Here is a 19,349-nt window from a genome sequence, read left to right on the forward strand (position 1 = left end):
CAAGTGAACTTAATTGAGCACAAGCTGCTAATGCTGCAGCCAGTCTGTTCACTACTTCTTTATCTAAACTGAGATCTAATTTAAAGTCTAATAAACATGTAACTAGATCTATAGATGGACGAGACAGAATTGTCCTATCAGATAAAATGTCCATAGGTGTCGCTGATGGCATGATAGGATATACTGTAAAACACCATCCCCAACCATTGACAGACCCGTCACTAGTAAACTTCCATCGTAACTCATCTCCAGGTATTCTCAACTCCTGTGACCAGTCAGTCCATTCTCTTCCTGTTTAAACAAATATATCATCTTTAAAGTATTACATGTAAATGCTGTTTACATAACATCAAACAGGATATCAATTATCTTAATGTTCAAGATATCTGGATATCTTTTGGGTGATTGTTGACTGGGCTGCTGTTTCATTGATATAACATGTTCCTTACAATTCCTTTTATTCATATACATGTAGAATAATTTTTAATTATTCGTTTTCATACAAAATTATTCCTTCTAATTTTCTAAATGCATTACAAAATTTAATATTAGAAGTAAGTCTAAAATCATTTAAAATCTAATTAAAAGAATCTCTTTTTCAAGCATGAAGCATTTATCCGAACTAAAAAGGTATACAATAAATAACAATTTACCTGATCTGACAGAAACTGTATGACCAGATCCATCCATTATAGTCAGAGGATCGTGTCGTCTCTCTGTGGAACAACGCCGATCAAACTCTACTCTCAAAGCTTCAGCACCTGAAAGTTTAAACTTACATATCAGAAATATGTAAAATAAATAATCTTTATTTATCCATGCATGCTACTTAAACTTCTCTTCAAACTACTTTTTCTGTGTCTCTTCAATGATCGATAGATAGATTGATTGTTGTTTAACACCACTCTCAGCACACTTGGCTATTGCATGCTATTGGTGGAGGAAGTCAGAGTACCAGGAGAGAACCAATCTCCAGCAAGCAATCTAAGTCAAGTAATATTGGAGTCAAATATACCTTGCCAAAAGCAGGATTCAAAATAATAACCTCTGTTTCAGGTTAGTGATCACTGTAGATAAACTGTTTAGACCATAAAAATGTATTTAGAAAATAAAGATAAAAATGTTATCAGAATCATCATATACATCGCCACCTAATGTTTTATTGTCTGTTAATGTTCTGTAAATTTATCCTTTCTGGGTTATTTTCCACTATTTTGCAATAACATAAAATTAGCACCAAATGTTTATTTATCTACACATTTACATTAAATCCATCAATACAGCACAAATAACTACTGACAGTACAGCTGACCTACCTGGAATTTTAACATGCCCTGTTAATGAAGTGTCATCTGTATATGGATGTGTACTTTCTTGTACAACTGGTTTAGCTGCTACTCTACCAGTTTCCCTGTCAGAAGCAACATCCTCTAACTCAGTCACACATAACTCTAACAACATTTCAGCAACCTTTAATAATGGAAAACAGCAGCTTTTGACTCATATATCAATATGTTTACAACCCATATACAGACAATATTTCTGTAAACTATAAAAGATGAAATTTTAATCTTCTAATTAATCTTTTATAATTTCAAACTGTTTCCACATAAATGCATACAAGCATTCTAAAACACATGACTTATATCATGTATATATAAGTTCTAGAGACAGAACTAGAACACCTTGCCCAACTTGTACTTTAATTTATTTCCATGTTCAGTCAAAACCTTAATTGTCATATATCTCAAAAGTTTACATCATAATGAACTTGTGTACTAACATTTAAGATAATGTGACCTCATCTCCATTGTAAACTACCATAATCCAAAAGCAGAAACCTGAACAAAATTGACTACTAGATTCTAAGACGGGGAACCATATTGCCCCTCTGCTATAGTAGGATTTGCATAAAAACTTCTTAATAAGTAAACAAGTTGTAACTTTTAGATTAAGTTACATTGATGAGATAGAGAAGATAATATGACAAATAGAACTTACGGAAGGATAAGCCTTTCCCAAACATGTCAGAATATCAGACAAGCTTTCTTTTCCTTTCTCACCAACTCTCAAAGCTACAGACAACTTCAGCAAGTCTACGAGGACCCTAGCATCATCAGCTGTCAGTCTGTTAGTGAAATCATCTAACCCTGGAGGATAGGCCGTGTTGATTGTGTCTATGGTACTGGTTACTTCATCAGCTGATGTGAAAGTTTCCACCATGATACTGGTAGCTGGGGAAACCTTGTAAGCTAAGCTATGTGTGCTGGGGAATGTGAAATGGTCTCCATACGGGTGCTACAAAATAGAATGAAATTATTTATAATGGTTTACATATTTTCTGTCCATACATATTTTTTTTATTTATTTGTGTATCTCCAATCATTGCCAGGGTTGCAGCGTCAAGTAAATAATTTAGATCAGATGAGATAATTATAAAAATAGAAGTATTTTTATATAAAAAAGAAGAGACTAAACTGTATTTGGTTCTGATCTCAATAGTAAACAATTTACATCTGTTATAAACAGCAATATTATTTTCGTATAAATATTTTAAAAACAGAATTATTTTGTGTATAAATATTAAGCACAATGATTTGTTTTTGTTATATCCAACCCAATTATATTTTTTTGGTAATATGAACCACAATGATATAAAATATACAAAAATTCTGAACAAAAAAATATGCAAATGTTAAAAATTTATATAACGTATACCTCTGGTTGTTCTGTTGTTGATGTGTCAGGTTCTGGTGATACTGCTAATGAATTGTCCTCTAGTGTAATGTTAGATATGGTGATAGGGTTCTGTAATGTTTCTGCTGTTACTGGTACTGCTTGAATTTCTCTTGTTAGAGAACTGACAACTGCTTCCCTGTTAAAGAAATATATAACATATTAACAATTCGAAGACACTTTCACTTACTTTGACAAGTATGTCTTGATGTAACTTTTGACTGAATTAATGCGATAGAAGTGAAATTAATATACATATTACATCTAAATATTTTGTAACATTTAAAAATACCTTAGAGCTATTTCAGGAAAAAATGTAGGGAGGATATAGGTTGGAAGATCCTTGTTTTATACCCCATAGCGCTCAATTTTTATCTTCATTTAATTTGTTACTAGAATTGTATTTTTTTTCACTACTATTAACCACAGAAAAAAATATAACATGTGGAGTTCAACTCTCTCAAACCTTTTTTCCCGGAATAACATAAATATTTTGAAAGGTGTTTCTTAAAGTAATAATGAATATCCTGTTATTAATATATTGTTATGTTCCTATCAATTATTTACCTTGCATAAATAATTTGTAATGCTGTTAATACATGGTTCAGGGCCAACTGTTTGGCAGCATCTGATTCCTGAGACAGTATTATTTTAGCCAATGAGGGACGAGCAGTCTTGATAGAAGGCATAGGTAATGCCACTGTTTGGTTATGGTTATCATCACAATTTCCTTCATTCATTCCTGCCAAATAAAATAAAACTAATAATCCTAAAAAATTCATAAGTATATTTTGAAGATATGTTAAAATATTATTGCCAGAAAAATCACTAATATAATTAACAGTATGGAGAGTACAACTATAAGATCACATAACATGAATGTTAAACTAATATCTGAGACTAAATTGGGTATTATAAAAAGCAGCTATGTTTTATTGATATTACACGACTTATTCTTTTTCTTGGCAGTCCCTTGAGAGATCCAGCCATCAAAGTTTTACGAAATGAAAATGATACGAATTGCATGTTTTTCACAAAGTTCTCTGTACATATTATCAGAGACCAGAAAACTTACCCAGAATTGTTGCCCCTAATGGATCTCTTGATGTAGAAAACAGAACTGGTTCATGTGTAGATGGTGTTGACAAATCAGTAGTAGCCCATGCTATACTGTGAGATGATCCACATGCTACCTTGGTTATCTTAAATCCCTCCAGTCCATGAACCAGAGCTGGTTTCCTGTTGACTGTTGTGGTGCCATTCCCTTGCTGTCCATGGTCATTGTCACCCCATGCAAAAACCTGAAATATTTATTTCCAACACTGAAACCAACACAAATGGCTTATCTTATATTGTTTAACTCTTTTACAGTACAACCGTACCACTTATCCCCAGCTTGTTAAGCAAGAAGGCACTGTTCACCCTTATGGTGTTTTTTGTGTAAATGCTCAGTATCTAGTTTTCTGAATAGTATTTTGTGGTCTTTTATAAAATCTATCTTCTATTGGCTGTTGTATTGTTTATCTTTATCATTTCTGATTGTCTCATTTTTTGGTTTTGTCTTATTTTTATTTCTAAATTACAACATACAACATGGACATCTACATTCTACTGCCAAAGGATATTTTTTTTTAAACCAATCCTTTATCTAGACAATGAACTCTTTGTATTTTCTCTTGACACCATAGTTACCACCCTGCACTAACCTGTCCAATATCTGTGACAGCCACTACTACTACAGAGGTATCTAACCATCTTTACTACCACAAGGTCTCACATAGTTACTTTTTCTGCTGCCACAGTTTCACCTGTACTTACCTGTCCATTATCTGTGACAGCCAGACAATGAAGTGCTCCTACTGCTACATGTACAATCTTCTTTGATTTCAGTCCTTCTACCATCTGTGGTTTACGGACATGAGCATCTGTCCCATGTCCTAGGCGGAAGTAATCACCCTTTCCCCTAAAACAAAAATATAACTTGTTAAAAATATATTTTAGTGCATACCCGGGGTGCATACTTGATATCATGATTTTTAAATTGTGTAATAAGCCTTTTTGAAATCTGTATAACATTGAACACTTATCTGTAGATCACCATAACCCACAAAATCCATGGATTCTCCCTGTTCATAATTAATCTTTAATAAATGTTAGACTGAGAAGGCAAACTGGGTATCAGGACCGAGATATATGAATCTTTAAACAATTATAAGGAAAGGAACAAACTCCTTACCATGTCCAAACTTGTCCAGCTTTGGTTAAAGCCAGTGAGAACTGTGCCCCACATTCTATCTGACATACTCCAAGGTCTCTCAGTCTTTCTATCTCATGTGGGACATTACAACCTTCACTACCACCTCGTCCAAGTTTACCAAAATCTCCATCACCCCATGAGTAGACACGCCCCTCACTTGTGAGTGTCAACGTCTGGGCATCTCTACTGCCACAGGCTACTTGTATGACCCTCTGACTGGCTAATGCTTTCACCTGAAAATTAAAAGTATATCATTTTATGGTAATATTCATGGCTAATGATCATTTACATAAATTAGGAAATGAGACCAAATGATGCAGATTTAACTATAGAGTATCGTATAACCTTTAATTATTAGCATGTGGTATATTTGCCAAGTTCAACTGAAAAGTGGATATAAGCAATAGCAGGCAAGTGTAAAGCCTTTAACAATGAGAAAAACACATACCCTTTTTTCGGCTTTACAAGTTCCACATAAAAAAGTATGAAGAACTGAGAAAACTAATAATAAGATTGTTCACAGATTGCCTTTTTTAAAATTTTAACTCATTGGAACTTTCCAATGATTAACTTTAATCCAAACTAAATATACCTGTTGAGACAATACCATACCTGTTTCGGTTTGAGCTGTGTTGTGTTGTCTCCATGTCCTAATCGTCCATATTCACCAAGCCCCCATGTGTACAGATCCCCATTAGATGTTATAGCAGCACTGTGAGAACTTCCACAGGCTATGTCCCTAACTCTCTTGGACTTCAGTGCTTCAATCAGTCTGGGTTTGTCACAGTTCCTACAAAATATATTAACTAAATTGAACATGTACATTTTTTAAGTTTAACCAATAAATTGAATTCTTTTAGGTTGGATATATTTTATAAGATACTGTGGATTCATTATTATTCTTGGATACCAATTTTGAAATAATTTTCAAATTCGATCCACCTTAATTTCTAAAGGAAAAAGTCACTTTTATTTACAATCTATTGTTTCTTATTGAAAATATTTCATATGAATAAATAACAAATTAAAGAATGTATATATATTTTACCATCTACTGAAGTGACCTAATTTTCCGTCATCTCCTTCTCCCCAGGAGAAAACTTTGCCATCTGTTGTCAAAGCTAAACAGTGTCTTCCTCCTGAAATAATAACATTCCATTATTAATACTGAGAATGCAGTATGCATATAGTTTTTGAATCTAGAAAGGCAGGTACATTATGATGTAATATAGATTGTTATACAGCAATTACAGACAAACATTTAGTTTCTTCATGTGTACTTCCAAAAAGCACAATATCAAGTATATTCAGACCTGCCTTATGAACAAGGATCATATTTTAGACATATTCTATGAAAAACAGTAAAATGTTGAAAATCAAACATTTTAATGAGAATATCAATTATACCTGAATGTACTGCTACTTTCTTGATGACATATTGACTGAGTGACGTCACTAGTTTGGGAACAGAAACTGTTCCTGTACTGATTCCTAAACCAAGTCTACCATTGGTGGCTTCTCCACAGGCATAGACTTTACCATCCTGGGTAACTACAATGAAAATACAATAGAATTAGTTCATGTGCTATCTAAACCAAGTGGCTTATCCAATTGTAAAATCTAAATTCAAAAATATGAAGCAAAAATATATCAAAATCATTTGTATAGAGATCCACACCAACAATATGACTGATACATAAGAAATTATTATCATAACAACTATATCAACTAAGCTGGAACAGGAAACTTGACCATAGCCGTTGATTGTCCTATACTGAATTAAAGCATCTGATTATTAGTTTCATTAACCTTTTAAAATTCAATTCACAGTATTTTTTTTTTTACATGGGGGCCTGCTCATTGTCGAAGACAATGTGGTGACCATTACATATTCATTTTTCATCTTGCATTGTTTGGTTGTGGTTTCAAGTTTTACCGACATTTAATCCATTTTTCCTTTTATTCATATCATGTTGGTATTATACATAATAAATTCCCATTTCCAATAACAGTATTAACTTAAATTTAGGGTTAGTTAACTTACCACAAAACAAACTTTTAGATCCTCCAGCTATCTGTACACATTTCAATGTTGATAGAGAATCATTTAAAGATGGTAGTTTTATCTGGAAAAAAAATTAAACAATATATTGTCTCATAAAAAATGTATTTTAGATTAATTATGAACTACAAAAATGTCCATTTATATAATATTATTATTTTCTCTCTTGAAAACAGTGCAATTAGTCTTCCAATTAGAATTCAAAACAATTAAAACTGATAATCTGTTTATAGGAATGTTCCAAACATAATGTTTTACTAAATATTTATTTAAGTACCAGTATAGCATATCAAATAGTCCAAAGTCTTTAGAATCTCTTAACTGATCATACAATTAGTTGCCCAAATACCTTGGAGCCTTTTAGGCCTCCTAAATTATCCTCATAATTATTCTAGAAGTTATTTACCTTTGAGCCTTTTGGACCTCCTAACTGATCTTTATCATTGAGTCCCCAGACAAACACATGAGTCTGTATTTCCTTGCCAGCCCCTATTTTAGACTTTTTCTTCGTTCCTGTGTGCGTAGTTTTCTCCTCTTCATCATCTTCTCTGTCAGAGGCTAGGAATGAGAAGTTAGCAGCAGTGTCATCCTCGTCTGTCTTCAAACGTCCAATGATTGACATCCCATGGATTTTACAGTCTATACCACTACTACGACACTGTTTGATCTGGAGCTCTATAAATCTTAGGTACTGGTTAAAAGAAAAGTTGAACTGATAACGTTATCATACATCTTTTAAGTAAAGGTAAAGAAATGAGAAATGCAAGTCTTTTTACATAATTTGTATAAATATCATAGCAAAGTTCCATACACATATGGTATAGCGTTTGTCACATTTACCCTACAGCTTAGTGCCCTATATACAAGTAACTTACACATGACATCTACATAATAATGCTCTAGCTATTATCATATTCACTTTCAATTTTTGAAAACCTTTTAACAGGCTTACACTTGGAAACGAAAATATCTAATGAGTTTCTTCCACTTTCAGTAGATCATGATAAAAATATGTCATAGCGAAATATGCATACATTGTATCATCTAATAGTTCGGTATATAGTTGTTTACTTGGCTATTATACCACATTGTACTTTTTATTCTTCTCATAGTATATAATATAGTGGAAATACTAACATTTACGGACCAAACGCTATTGTCTTAAAGGATTAAAAAAAGTATTTCATCCTAATTGGTTTAATGCTGTTACTATTTTGGAATGAAAAAGGTGTTTCATTGAAATCAATCAATACTTCTACTTTTTCCGAAGCAAAAAAAAGTATTTAATCTTGCATGAAAATAATTTACATTTTTTCATCATCTCTTCGCCATGTTCTTACCTCATTCATATCTAAGAGTAATGTGATGAGTGTTTCTGATGATGAAATATTAACTGTACGAATCTCCTTCATACTACTGAGAGTCTCTCCTCCATAGATAACCACCACTGAGGGCATGTAGCTGGAATCTGTGGGCTCTACTCTCATGTAAAGTCTGTGAATTAGTATGTCAGGCAGCATCTCCATTCTTATCCAATGCTAAAACAGAAATTTACCCAAAAAGATATTCAAAATAAAAACAGAAGAATTGAAATCAGACAATTACCATTATAACACTTCAAAAATATTTGTCTTAGCTTATCAATCGGAAATAATGAGAGATACATATTTCTGAAAAGACATTGAGATTCATTAATTTATCAATTTGTCAGTTCAAAACAGATTTACTGTAATAAAAGAAAAAGATGATTTTTCTGTGTATCCTGCATGTTAATTTTTACTTTAATTCTGTTTTCTTTTCAATGTATTTTTTTAGGCAGGTTTAACACCACATGCCATTAGTTTGGACTATTGCAGAACTTATTCAGCTAAGATGAGGCTTGCTGCTCTACACATACTGAATTTGGTTATATAACACATTGTATTTTGGACAGAGTTCACTGTGCTCCTTTCAAATATGCATTAGATTAATATTTTTTCTGTACCTTTCCTTGTGTGCCACAACTCTGCCAATGTCCACCGTTACCATCTACCAGTCTGTGTGCTTGATTTTCTCTGGAGGATACAGTCATATTTTTAACACAGGTATGCCAATCATCTATCATGGCACCACTTGCTATATATGGTAGCTTTTTCTTCTGTTTACCTGGCTTTCCAACAGGTACTGGCTCACTTTCTATAAATTTGAAATGAAGATATTATCTGTCTATCAAAACTGGACATCACATAATGTCTAAATGCGAAAGTCGCGAAAACAAATTGATCGTAAAAATTAGTTAGTTTACAGAATGGGAATGTAAGTAGGTAACAAATTTTTCTTTTCAGAAAGCAATTTACGAGATATTTTCTTGGAAATCTTGTGTTTATACATTATTGAATCTTACTCACAAGTACATGTACCTCTTGCTATAACTGGCAATTATGAAGCATGTATCTTACCTGGTTCACCTATCCTGTTAAATGGATGTCTGTGTTTCTTACTTCTAAAACAATTCTCACAGAAATCATAGTCCTCACACACCCTACACTTATATCTGTTACCAACTATAGGGAATACATCACATCCATCACAACTAAGAATAGAAACATTAAATATATAAGTAAAGTTAAGGTAAATTATGGACATTTTTACAATAAGATTTAGATTTTTTTTAATTTTTAAATGAAATTCCAATCCTGCTAGTAAGTGTACAATATGTATCATAAAATTAGGAGAAATGGTATTTTTGTTAATGAGAATAAGACAACTATCAAACAGAGTCTAAATGAAGCAGATTCAAGTAGCAATAGGTCACTATATACCATGTACCTTATAAAAGTTAGAATACATAAACTTGAAACTTTGACAATTTGAGCACCATTATGAAGTCTTGTGCAGACAAAACATGTGTCTGGTGTACAAATTAAATGCATGGTATTTTATATGAGTTTTTTCACATAGTTCACTAATTCAAAACATCCAATTATATTAGAAATATTTAAAACATCCAATTATATTAGTAATATAACTACCCAACACCAGGATGAGTACTTGGTACTATCTCCATCTCCTCTATGATACCAGTCCAATGAGCTTGCTGAGGGAAGTCTACTGTTACATCACGACCATTAGGGTTAATAGCTGTGGAAACATAAATTAAAATCTTTCTTAAATAATTTCAATGTTATTCTTTGTAAATATACCGCTATCACAATGGAATTACCGTAACAAAAACAATTCTATGTTTTAGAAAAAGGTCACCTTTGAATATATGTTCACATATTCACAAATGAAACTGCCAATTGAGTATGTTGGTCAGCTGACTGTCATGTCCAAGTCATTATAGTAATGCAAATATTTTTCACTCAGAATACAATTATTACAGACATTTGTCATCTCAAGTCAAGCGCTAAGACACACATTTCACCCATCATGACATTTGAATTAAAGGAGGAACTTGTTTCATGTAGACACCTTGCTTGAGACATTTTAGCTTTTGTTGTCTGAAATTAACTTCACTGTCTGTTACTGTCAACTGTGTAAGATATTGCTATCAGGCAAATTTTTACTCATCAAATGGAGGTTTGCATATTGTGCACAATAACTTTAAGAAAAATCATAAAAGTAATAAAATACCTGTAACTGTTCCAATGCTCCTGTGAGTTACTGATCCCCATTTATATGTTGGCATGGTAACAGATGGTTTTACTCTAACTTTATCTCCCACTTTTATTGTACTACCTACAATATAAATATAGGAAATCTCTGTTAGTAATTTTCAAAGCCCATTAAAAATTATCTCGACACAAATTCAAACCAAGAATATTTTTCTGGCTTATCTATTGAAGATGATTTTATTTCCCCTTTGAAGATTTTGAATATAAAGTTAATTTGCATGTCACATGTTGTGAATTACCAATGGTATTTTATGATTTCACTAAAATGATCGGATATGCATTATCTCATGCAAAGAGGTTGAAATATATTATTTTTGTAAGTTTAACATTGAAAATGTGTGTTAATTGATTAAAATTCTGTGTGTCATAATTTGAGGTTGATATATCAAAGAGAATGCATTATCTAATTCAAATCTTCAGGCAATACCTATTAGCTGATGGTTTCATGCTTTTATTATGTGATCAATCACCCTTTGCATCCTCTAAAACTTACCAGGACTAATGAATCCTAACAGTTCTACATGTATATATCTGACCCAGTAGGTCCCACCTTTACTTTGCCAGTCTGCCTGAATGTTTAAATCATGCAATCCATCTCTGTCCAACTAAAATAATATAATAACACCAGTTAAACAAATAATTTTAAGTTGTAAGATAAATTTCACACTGAAATTGTACTTCATATATGATTAAGTGGTTTCAATTAAATATTTACATAGAAAAAAAACTAGAGGCTCTAAAGAGCCTGTGTCGCTCACCTTGGTCTATGTGCATATTAAACAAAGGACACAAATGGATTCATGACAAAATTGTATTTTGGTGATGGTGATGTGTTTGAAGTTCTTACTTTCTGAACGATTTTGCTTCTTACAATATTATCTATAATGAACTTTGCCCATTAGTAACAGAGAACTATATTTGGTAAAAATTTACATAAATTTACCAAATTAATGAAAATTGTTAAAAATTTACTATAAAGGGCAATAACTCCTTAAGGGGTCAATTGACCATTAAGGTCATGTTGACTTATTTGTAGATCTTACTTTGCTGAACATTATTGCTGTTTACAGTTTATCGCTATCTATAATAGTATTCAAGATAACCAAAAACGGCAAAATTTCTTTAAAAATTACCATTTGGAGGGCAGCAACCCAACAACCATTTGTCCAATTCATCTGAAAAATTCAGGGCAGATGGATATTGACTTGATTAACAAATTAACTTCTTGTCAGATTTGCTCTAAATGCTTTGGTTTCATAGTTATAAGCCAAAAACTGCATTTTACCCCTATGTTCTATTTTTAGCTGTGGCGGCCATCTTAGTTGGTTGACCAAGTCATGCCACACATTTTTTAAACTAGATACCCCAAAGATGATTGTGGCCAAGTTTGGATTAGTTTGGCCCAGTAGTTTCAGAGGAGAAGATTTTTGTAAAAGATTACTTTAATTTACGAAAAATGGTTAAAAATTTACTATAAAGGGCAATAACTCCTAAACGGGTCAACTGACCATTTTCGTCATGTTGACCTTTTTGTAGATCTTACTTTGCTGAACATTATTGCTGTTTACAGTTTATCTCTATCTATAATAATATTCAAGATAATAACCAAAAACAGCAAAATTTCCTCAAAATTACCAATTCAGGGGCAGCAACCCAACAACGGGTTGACTGATTCAACTGAAAATTTCAGGGCAGATAGATATTGACTTGATTAACAATTTAACTTCTGTCAGATTTGCTCTAAATGCTTTGGTTTCATAGTTATAAGCCAAAAACTGCATTTTACCCCTATGTTCTATTTTTAGCCGTGGCGGCCATCTTAGTTGGTTGACCAGGTCACGCCACACATTTTTTAAACTAGATACCCCAAAGATGATTGTGGCCAAGTTTGGATTAATTTGGCCCAGTAGTTTCAGAGGAGAAGATTTTTGTAAAAGATTACTTTAATTTACAAAAAATGGTTAAAAATTGACTATAAAGGGCAATAACTCCTACACGGGTCAACTGACCATTTTGGTCATGTTGACTTATTTGTAGATCTTACTGTGCTGAACAATATTGCTGTTTATAGTTTATCTCTATCTATAATAATATTCAAGATAATAACCAAAAACAGCAAAATTTCCTCAAAATTACCAATTCAGGGGCAGCAACCCAACAACCGATTGACCGATTCATCTGAAATTTCAGGGCAGATAGATCTTGACCTAATAAACATTTTTATCCCATGTCAGATTTCCTCAAAATGCTTTGGTTTTTGAGTTATAAGCCAAAAACTGCATTTTACCCCTATGTTCTATTTTTAGCCGTGGCGGCCATCTTAGTTGGTTGACCAGGTCACGCCACACATTTTTTAAACTAGATACCCCAAAGATGATTGTGGCCAAGTTTGGATTAATTTGGCCCAGTAGTTTCAGAGGAGAAGATTTTTGTAAAAGATTACTTTAATTTACGAAAAATGGTTAAAAATTGACTATAAAGGGCAATAACTCCTAAACGGGTCAACTGACCATTTTGGTCATGTTGACTTATTTGTAGATCTTACTTTGCTGAACATTATTGTTGTTTACAGTTTATCTCTATCTATAATAATATTCAAGATAATAACCAAAAACAGCAAAATTTCCTCAAAATTACCAATTCAGGGGCAGTAACCCAACAACCGATTGACCGATTCATCTGAAAATTTCAGGGCAGATAGATCTTGACCTGATAAACATTTTTACCCCATGTCAGATTTGCTCTAAATGCTTTGGTTTTTGAGTTATAAGCCAAAAACTGCATTTTACCCCTATGTTCTATTTTTAGCCGTGGCGGCCATCTTGGTTGGTTGACCGGGTCACGCCACACATTTTTTAAACTAGATACCCCAATGATGATTGTGGCCAAGTTTGGTTTGATTTGGCCCAGTAGTTTCAGAGGAGAAGATTTTTGTAAAAGCTAACGCCGGACGACGACGGACGACGGACGACGGACGACGGACGCCGGACGCAAAGTGATGAGAAAAGCTCACTTGGCCCTTTGGGCCAGGTGAGCTAAAAATCACATTTTTGTGAGACTGGATTTTGTACATTGTTCGGGCTCCATGTGAGCTTATGCCATCACTTGGCGTCCGTCGTCGTCTGTCATCTGTCGTTGTCTGTCATTGTTGTAAACTATTTCAAAAATGTTCTCCTCTGAAACTACTGGGCCAAATAGCTTCAGACTTTAACTGAATGTTCCTTAGGGTATCTAGTTTATTTATGATGGCATAAGCTCACATAGGGCCGGAAAAGGCCTCGGTGAGCTAAAAAGGTCTTCTCTTTAAAGTTAAAAATTTTGAATTTTGTTAAATATTTTTACCCAACAGATGTATGATAGTTTCACAATACAATAAAAAAAAAACAATCTGATCTAAAAAAATATTTATCCTCTGTTTATACCTTAATAACTTTTCCTATGTCTCCTTCCTGTACATCTTCATAGGTTCTACAACAGCGTACACTCATGCCAACCTGTAAGTTGTCCCTCACATACATAGCATACTGGTCATTGGTCACAAAGTCTGACCTCTTCTTAAATGTCTGAGTGTTGGGAGTAGTAGCTGTGGGAGACACAACCTCCTGAATCTATAAAGGAAATTATGTAATTTTGATTGATATTTTCATTACACAAAGAGCTCCCTGAAATGGAGTATTTATCTTTTCAACATCTTTCCCCAAGGTAAAATGAGCCAACAGTTCTACTTTGCTCTCAATGTTATCACATAATGATACAATAACTTCTGTAAAGTTTTAATAAATTCTATTTTTTTTTATTTGAAAAGTTATTGATGTCTGAAACATAAATATGAAAATTAGATTTAGTTTTATTGTTCCACTGTATGTACCTCACAGAACATTTTGCTTTTTTATGACAAAAAGTATTTCTACAGGGGTATATAATCATTGATATTAAAGATTGAATTCACCATTTATACAATGTTTTGTGAAATAAGTATCCACAGTATTGACCCTTTTATTAAAGAATCCTATGACAACTTACCGCATTGTTGTTCTCAAAGAAATTAGGCTCCTCCTCTGCTTCGAAATCTTCTGACGTAGAATCGGAATCAGAATAAAAGTCAAGAGAGGAGATACTATCTGTATCTGTATCATCATCAAGATTCAGATCTGGGTGTTCTAATAACCAACCCACCAAGGTCTCAGCGGTAGGTTCTGATCCTCCCAATACTGCACTACCAGCTGTCAAAAAAGTCATGCAATTATATTCAAACTTTTCCATTAAAATATTTGTGGGAAGGAAGGAAGGAATAGACTTCAAATTTTCCTGACAACTAACTTACATTCTTGAAGTATGTTTGCACACTTCAAAAGAAATTCAACCATAAATAACCCATTACCCATGTTCAAACATATAATTTCCCTGCCTACCCATTCACATTCCTATCAATGGAATATCCATAACTATATGTTTTATTGCTCTATCTATTTAGATATGCAATTTTAATTTAAGGTAGCACAATATAAAGATTTTTCATCCCCAATCAGACATCTTCAAACTGATGTAACTCCACTCATCTGTCTTTATATTTTATAAATGAGGTACCAAAGGAAAGAAGAAGGATTAATCTTTCAAATTGTGATAATTTTATTATGACATAATTATTACATGATTAATTGTAATGTAATTAGTTGTCATATTGTGATGTCCATACTTGAATGAATTTAGCTTCTTTGTTATTCATAGCATCCAAAATTTTTTTATAGATTCTTGCACAACACAGTTTGACCTCCAAAACCGTGTCTCAGATTTTTCCCTATTGTATTTCATTCTCCCATAAATCTTCAATGAAGTTTGCAACATCAATTCCTATGAGACCACTAAATTCAATTGGGTATAAAATTTGTTCTATTGATGTTTTGGGAAATCTGAGAAACGGGTCTGGAGGTCAAGCTGTATTGTACAGGAATCTATAAAATATTTTGGGATGCTATGAAGAACAAAGACGCTAAATTCATTCAAGTATGGACATCACAATATAGCAACTAATTACATAATAATTGATTATGTGATTATTTAGTTCTTAATGAAATTATCACAATTTGAAAGATTAATCTTTCTTCTTTTTTTTGGTACCTCATTTATAAAATATAAAGAAGGATGAAATGAATTACATCAGTTTAAAGTTGTCTGATAGGGAGTTAACAAATCTTTGTATTGTGCTACCTTAATACTCTATTTTGTTGGGTCATATATGAACAGAGGAAAAGAAGAACTTGCCAACAAACTAATTTTCACATTTGCTGAGTGTTTTAACGGTCCAATAAATCTATTTTTTTCAAAGATTAATAAAATCAGCCACAAATAATTAAAAATTTCTGATATCTCATATATCTCATGCCAATTAAACATTCTCAAACCTTCACTTTTACTCTGTTTACTAGCAATCTTACGTTGTGCCTTAATAGCAAATTCCACATTCTTCCTAGAAAATCCCATTTCCATAAGCTGTGTCACCAGTGCTGTTGGTGCTGGTTGAGTTGGTTTGAGTTTCTTTGGTTTTGGTGGACGGTTACTATTGTTATTGTCTGTAGATACTGGAAGGTTTGTGGTGGTAGGAATGACCTCCTCTTCACTTTCACTATCAGAGGAGTCTGACTCTTCACTTTTCATGGAATGTGATGCTGTTAGATACTGTGCTACTGTTAATGCTGCTCCCTAAAATTCATATCATATACTTTTTATATTTAAGGTGGTACCTAACACTACAGGGAGATAACTCTGTAAAATCAGCTAAACGTTTTAATCACGTTGTATTGTTAAGGAAATATTAAGCTTCTCAATGATCAAAATCAGTGTTTGTCAAACTGCTATATATCCAACTAATTTATTCTGAGAAAGTGTTTGGTTCAAGTTTTTTGAAATTTTTATACTTTTTCAAAGGCTCAAAGTAAATATTTTGTGAAAATTTTATGAAAATTAAACGAGCCAAATTAATTTTGGTCAAGGTGTTGGGTACCACCTTAAGCCTACTAACAGTTTTGATCCATGTCTAATAATTGATTCAAGGATTTTCTACAACTAAAAGTAAAATATACCATAAGTACTGAAGCCTAGTTGGAGTTATAAAACTTACTAAAGGACTATCTGATAAATTAACTAAGTTCATACTATTTAAGTAGTTATGCTGTTGCTTAATCTTCAAACTGAAATGTATTTCTATAAAATTGAATTTGGAAAGAAATCTTAACATGGAGATGGAAACCAGATTTTAAAAACTCATGGCACTATACTAAATTTGTAAAATCTATTACATACAGTGTCAATGTAAACACAAGAATAACATATAAGTTCCATGTATATCATTACCTCCAGTTCCTCTTTGGTAAAGACAGGTTTGAGTGGTGATGGTTGAGTGGCTGCCACCATTAACTGCTGTAGTATTGTACTGGGAGGTTCTGGAGAATCCTCATCACTGGAAGGTTCTGATGTATCCTGAATTGGCATCAGTGAAGGGTGTATCCTCTGTGATAAAACTTGTCTTAGGACCTCCTGTCTACTCAGTAACACTCTAGATGCCTTCAGTATTCCAAGTCTCAACTGTTGTTTTCTTAATTCTATATCTGCTATTCTATGTTCTGCTGAAAATTGTCACATTTTTTCAAACAAATATGGTTTATAAACATGTCTCTGGGTCAAAACCATTACTTGCAATATGTTGTAAAAAGTGTATATCATAATAATCTGTATTACATTTTAAATTCATCACTTAATGATAAACTACCTTAAACCAAAACTTTGACATGATACAGAACAAGCCAACTAACAGACGCATAGTACCATAAAACATAATGTCATCTATTATCATAAGCAGGAAATAAAAATGAATCCGTGAAACTTTACTTGAAAATTCACCTATATAAGAGACAAATGACAGCAATATTTCTTGACCTTTACTTTTATATCTTCATTATAGGATACAATCTACCTGACACCTACTGCTCGTTTAGAAAAATCGTGTGTGTGTCTAGTGTGATCAAATAATCGTAACCTGACATGATTGAAGGTTAATATAGTTCATGTGTTAATCTTTTAATGCATTTTTTTCCATCTTTTCATTTCTTACTTTTGATTTCTATTGGCTCGTCCCCTTGGCTATCCTTGTTATCCTTGTCTCCCTTGACAATATTACCACTCAGGCTAAACAAGGTTGACCACATATTGAGAGCATCTTCACTCAGTCTCATGTTCTCTACATCAAAGTGTACACAGACAGACTGCAAAAACATATAGAACAGAATGTTAATTTAACATTGTGTGTAGGAAAATCTAAAGATATAAAAATAAGATGTGGTTTGATTGCCAATGAGCCAGCTATCCATTACTGAACTATTGAAAAAATAAGCAGCTATAGGTTTCCATCTTAAATTTGTTTTTAAATCCAGATAATTGTCTACCAGAGGCAATGCTTCAATTCTAATATGCTTATAATCTAAATAATCTTCAAATATCCCCTGTAAAAGTTTAATAAATGTAGACTATAGCACACATATGCTATAACTTCAACAGTTGAAAATTAAACTAGGTGAATAACTCATCCTTCTTTTAATCATTAGGCTTTTCAGATATAAAGCTCTACTAAATACTGGGAGTACAAAATCTATGCTCCAAATACCAAATCAATTATTTTGATTGGTTGATTTTGAAAGTTTTATGACAGAAAGCCTGACATATCAGAATCAAAAATATAAATATTACTTCTTTTAAAAACTAATTTCTAGGTAATATATACTAACAGTCACAAGCTCATTCAGTCTACAAATTTTTACCAGCTTGCTACCAAACTGTACATGGATTTTGCCTTTTGGTGTTATTTTAGTAACTACACCAAGACCATTGGTTGGATGTTTTACAGTGCCACCTAGGTGAGGTCTGTTGTCTATACCACCTGTTACTGCCATGGCAGCCATTACTGCAGGCTGGTTATGGAATGGTGAAGTGTTATCTGCTAGCAGTTCATCTTCATCCTAAAATGAATCATTAAGATATATTTCTATTGAAAGAAGCATGAGTAAACTTCCAAAACTTACTGTGGATTTTTTATTTTCATGGGTACCAATTTTTTGTGGAATGAAAAAAATTTGTATGTTCTTGCTTTTTGTTAATTCCTGATACAAGTGTCAAAAATTTGTTGAACATTTATATTGGTGGTTGACTTATACCCATAAAATCCAAGAAAATTGGTATCATGTGAATAATATTGAATCCACAATTATAGACAAATTGTGAACTTGTTTTTCAAAGTTAATTGTTCAAACAAGGCCTTCGAAAATAGTGGAATTAATTACTTTTGGAGTGTCAAGAACTTGTTGGAAGTACTTGATAAATTGCATGCTTATATTGGTGATTTTGAATCTGTTCAAAGTTTTGATTTTTCTACCCTGTATACCACATTGCCTCACATTCTCATTAAGAAAAAAATCACACACCTAATTAAATGGGCATTTAAAAAGTCAGAATGTGAATATATATGTTCAAACTCTTTTAGGTCATTTTTTAGTGGCAATAAACAAAAAAACTATGTCAATTGGACATACTTTGATACTATATATATGTCCTTGAATTTTTACTAGATAACATTTTTGTTCGCCTAGGA

General features: G+C 32.7%; 1 protein-coding gene across 1 annotated transcript in view; it reads right to left on the reverse strand.

The window, feature by feature from the left end:
- The window catches only part of LOC143085453 (E3 ubiquitin-protein ligase HERC2-like), a 154,300-nt gene that overhangs the window by 15,298 nt on the left and 119,653 nt on the right, over window positions 1–19,349 (reverse strand). The window contains exons 38-63 of the mRNA XM_076261800.1: window positions 18,490–18,720; window positions 17,820–17,970; window positions 17,063–17,334; window positions 16,147–16,411; window positions 14,735–14,934; window positions 14,134–14,319; window positions 11,205–11,316; window positions 10,671–10,775; window positions 10,067–10,175; window positions 9,494–9,627; window positions 9,040–9,230; window positions 8,396–8,593; window positions 7,462–7,746; window positions 7,038–7,119; window positions 6,401–6,544; window positions 6,042–6,132; window positions 5,606–5,783; window positions 4,973–5,226; window positions 4,555–4,699; window positions 3,812–4,037; window positions 3,304–3,478; window positions 2,719–2,875; window positions 2,002–2,298; window positions 1,317–1,470; window positions 654–761; window positions 1–291 (exon numbers count right to left, since the gene is read on the reverse strand). Coding sequence (XP_076117915.1) covers window positions 1–291; window positions 654–761; window positions 1,317–1,470; window positions 2,002–2,298; window positions 2,719–2,875; window positions 3,304–3,478; window positions 3,812–4,037; window positions 4,555–4,699; window positions 4,973–5,226; window positions 5,606–5,783; window positions 6,042–6,132; window positions 6,401–6,544; window positions 7,038–7,119; window positions 7,462–7,746; window positions 8,396–8,593; window positions 9,040–9,230; window positions 9,494–9,627; window positions 10,067–10,175; window positions 10,671–10,775; window positions 11,205–11,316; window positions 14,134–14,319; window positions 14,735–14,934; window positions 16,147–16,411; window positions 17,063–17,334; window positions 17,820–17,970; window positions 18,490–18,720 — 4,741 coding nt within the window. The remainder of the gene's footprint in view (window positions 292–653; window positions 762–1,316; window positions 1,471–2,001; window positions 2,299–2,718; window positions 2,876–3,303; window positions 3,479–3,811; window positions 4,038–4,554; window positions 4,700–4,972; window positions 5,227–5,605; window positions 5,784–6,041; window positions 6,133–6,400; window positions 6,545–7,037; window positions 7,120–7,461; window positions 7,747–8,395; window positions 8,594–9,039; window positions 9,231–9,493; window positions 9,628–10,066; window positions 10,176–10,670; window positions 10,776–11,204; window positions 11,317–14,133; window positions 14,320–14,734; window positions 14,935–16,146; window positions 16,412–17,062; window positions 17,335–17,819; window positions 17,971–18,489; window positions 18,721–19,349) is intronic.

Source organism: Mytilus galloprovincialis, chromosome 8, assembly GCF_965363235.1.
Source record: "Mytilus galloprovincialis chromosome 8, xbMytGall1.hap1.1, whole genome shotgun sequence".
Lineage (NCBI taxonomy): Eukaryota > Metazoa > Mollusca > Bivalvia > Mytilida > Mytilidae > Mytilus > Mytilus galloprovincialis.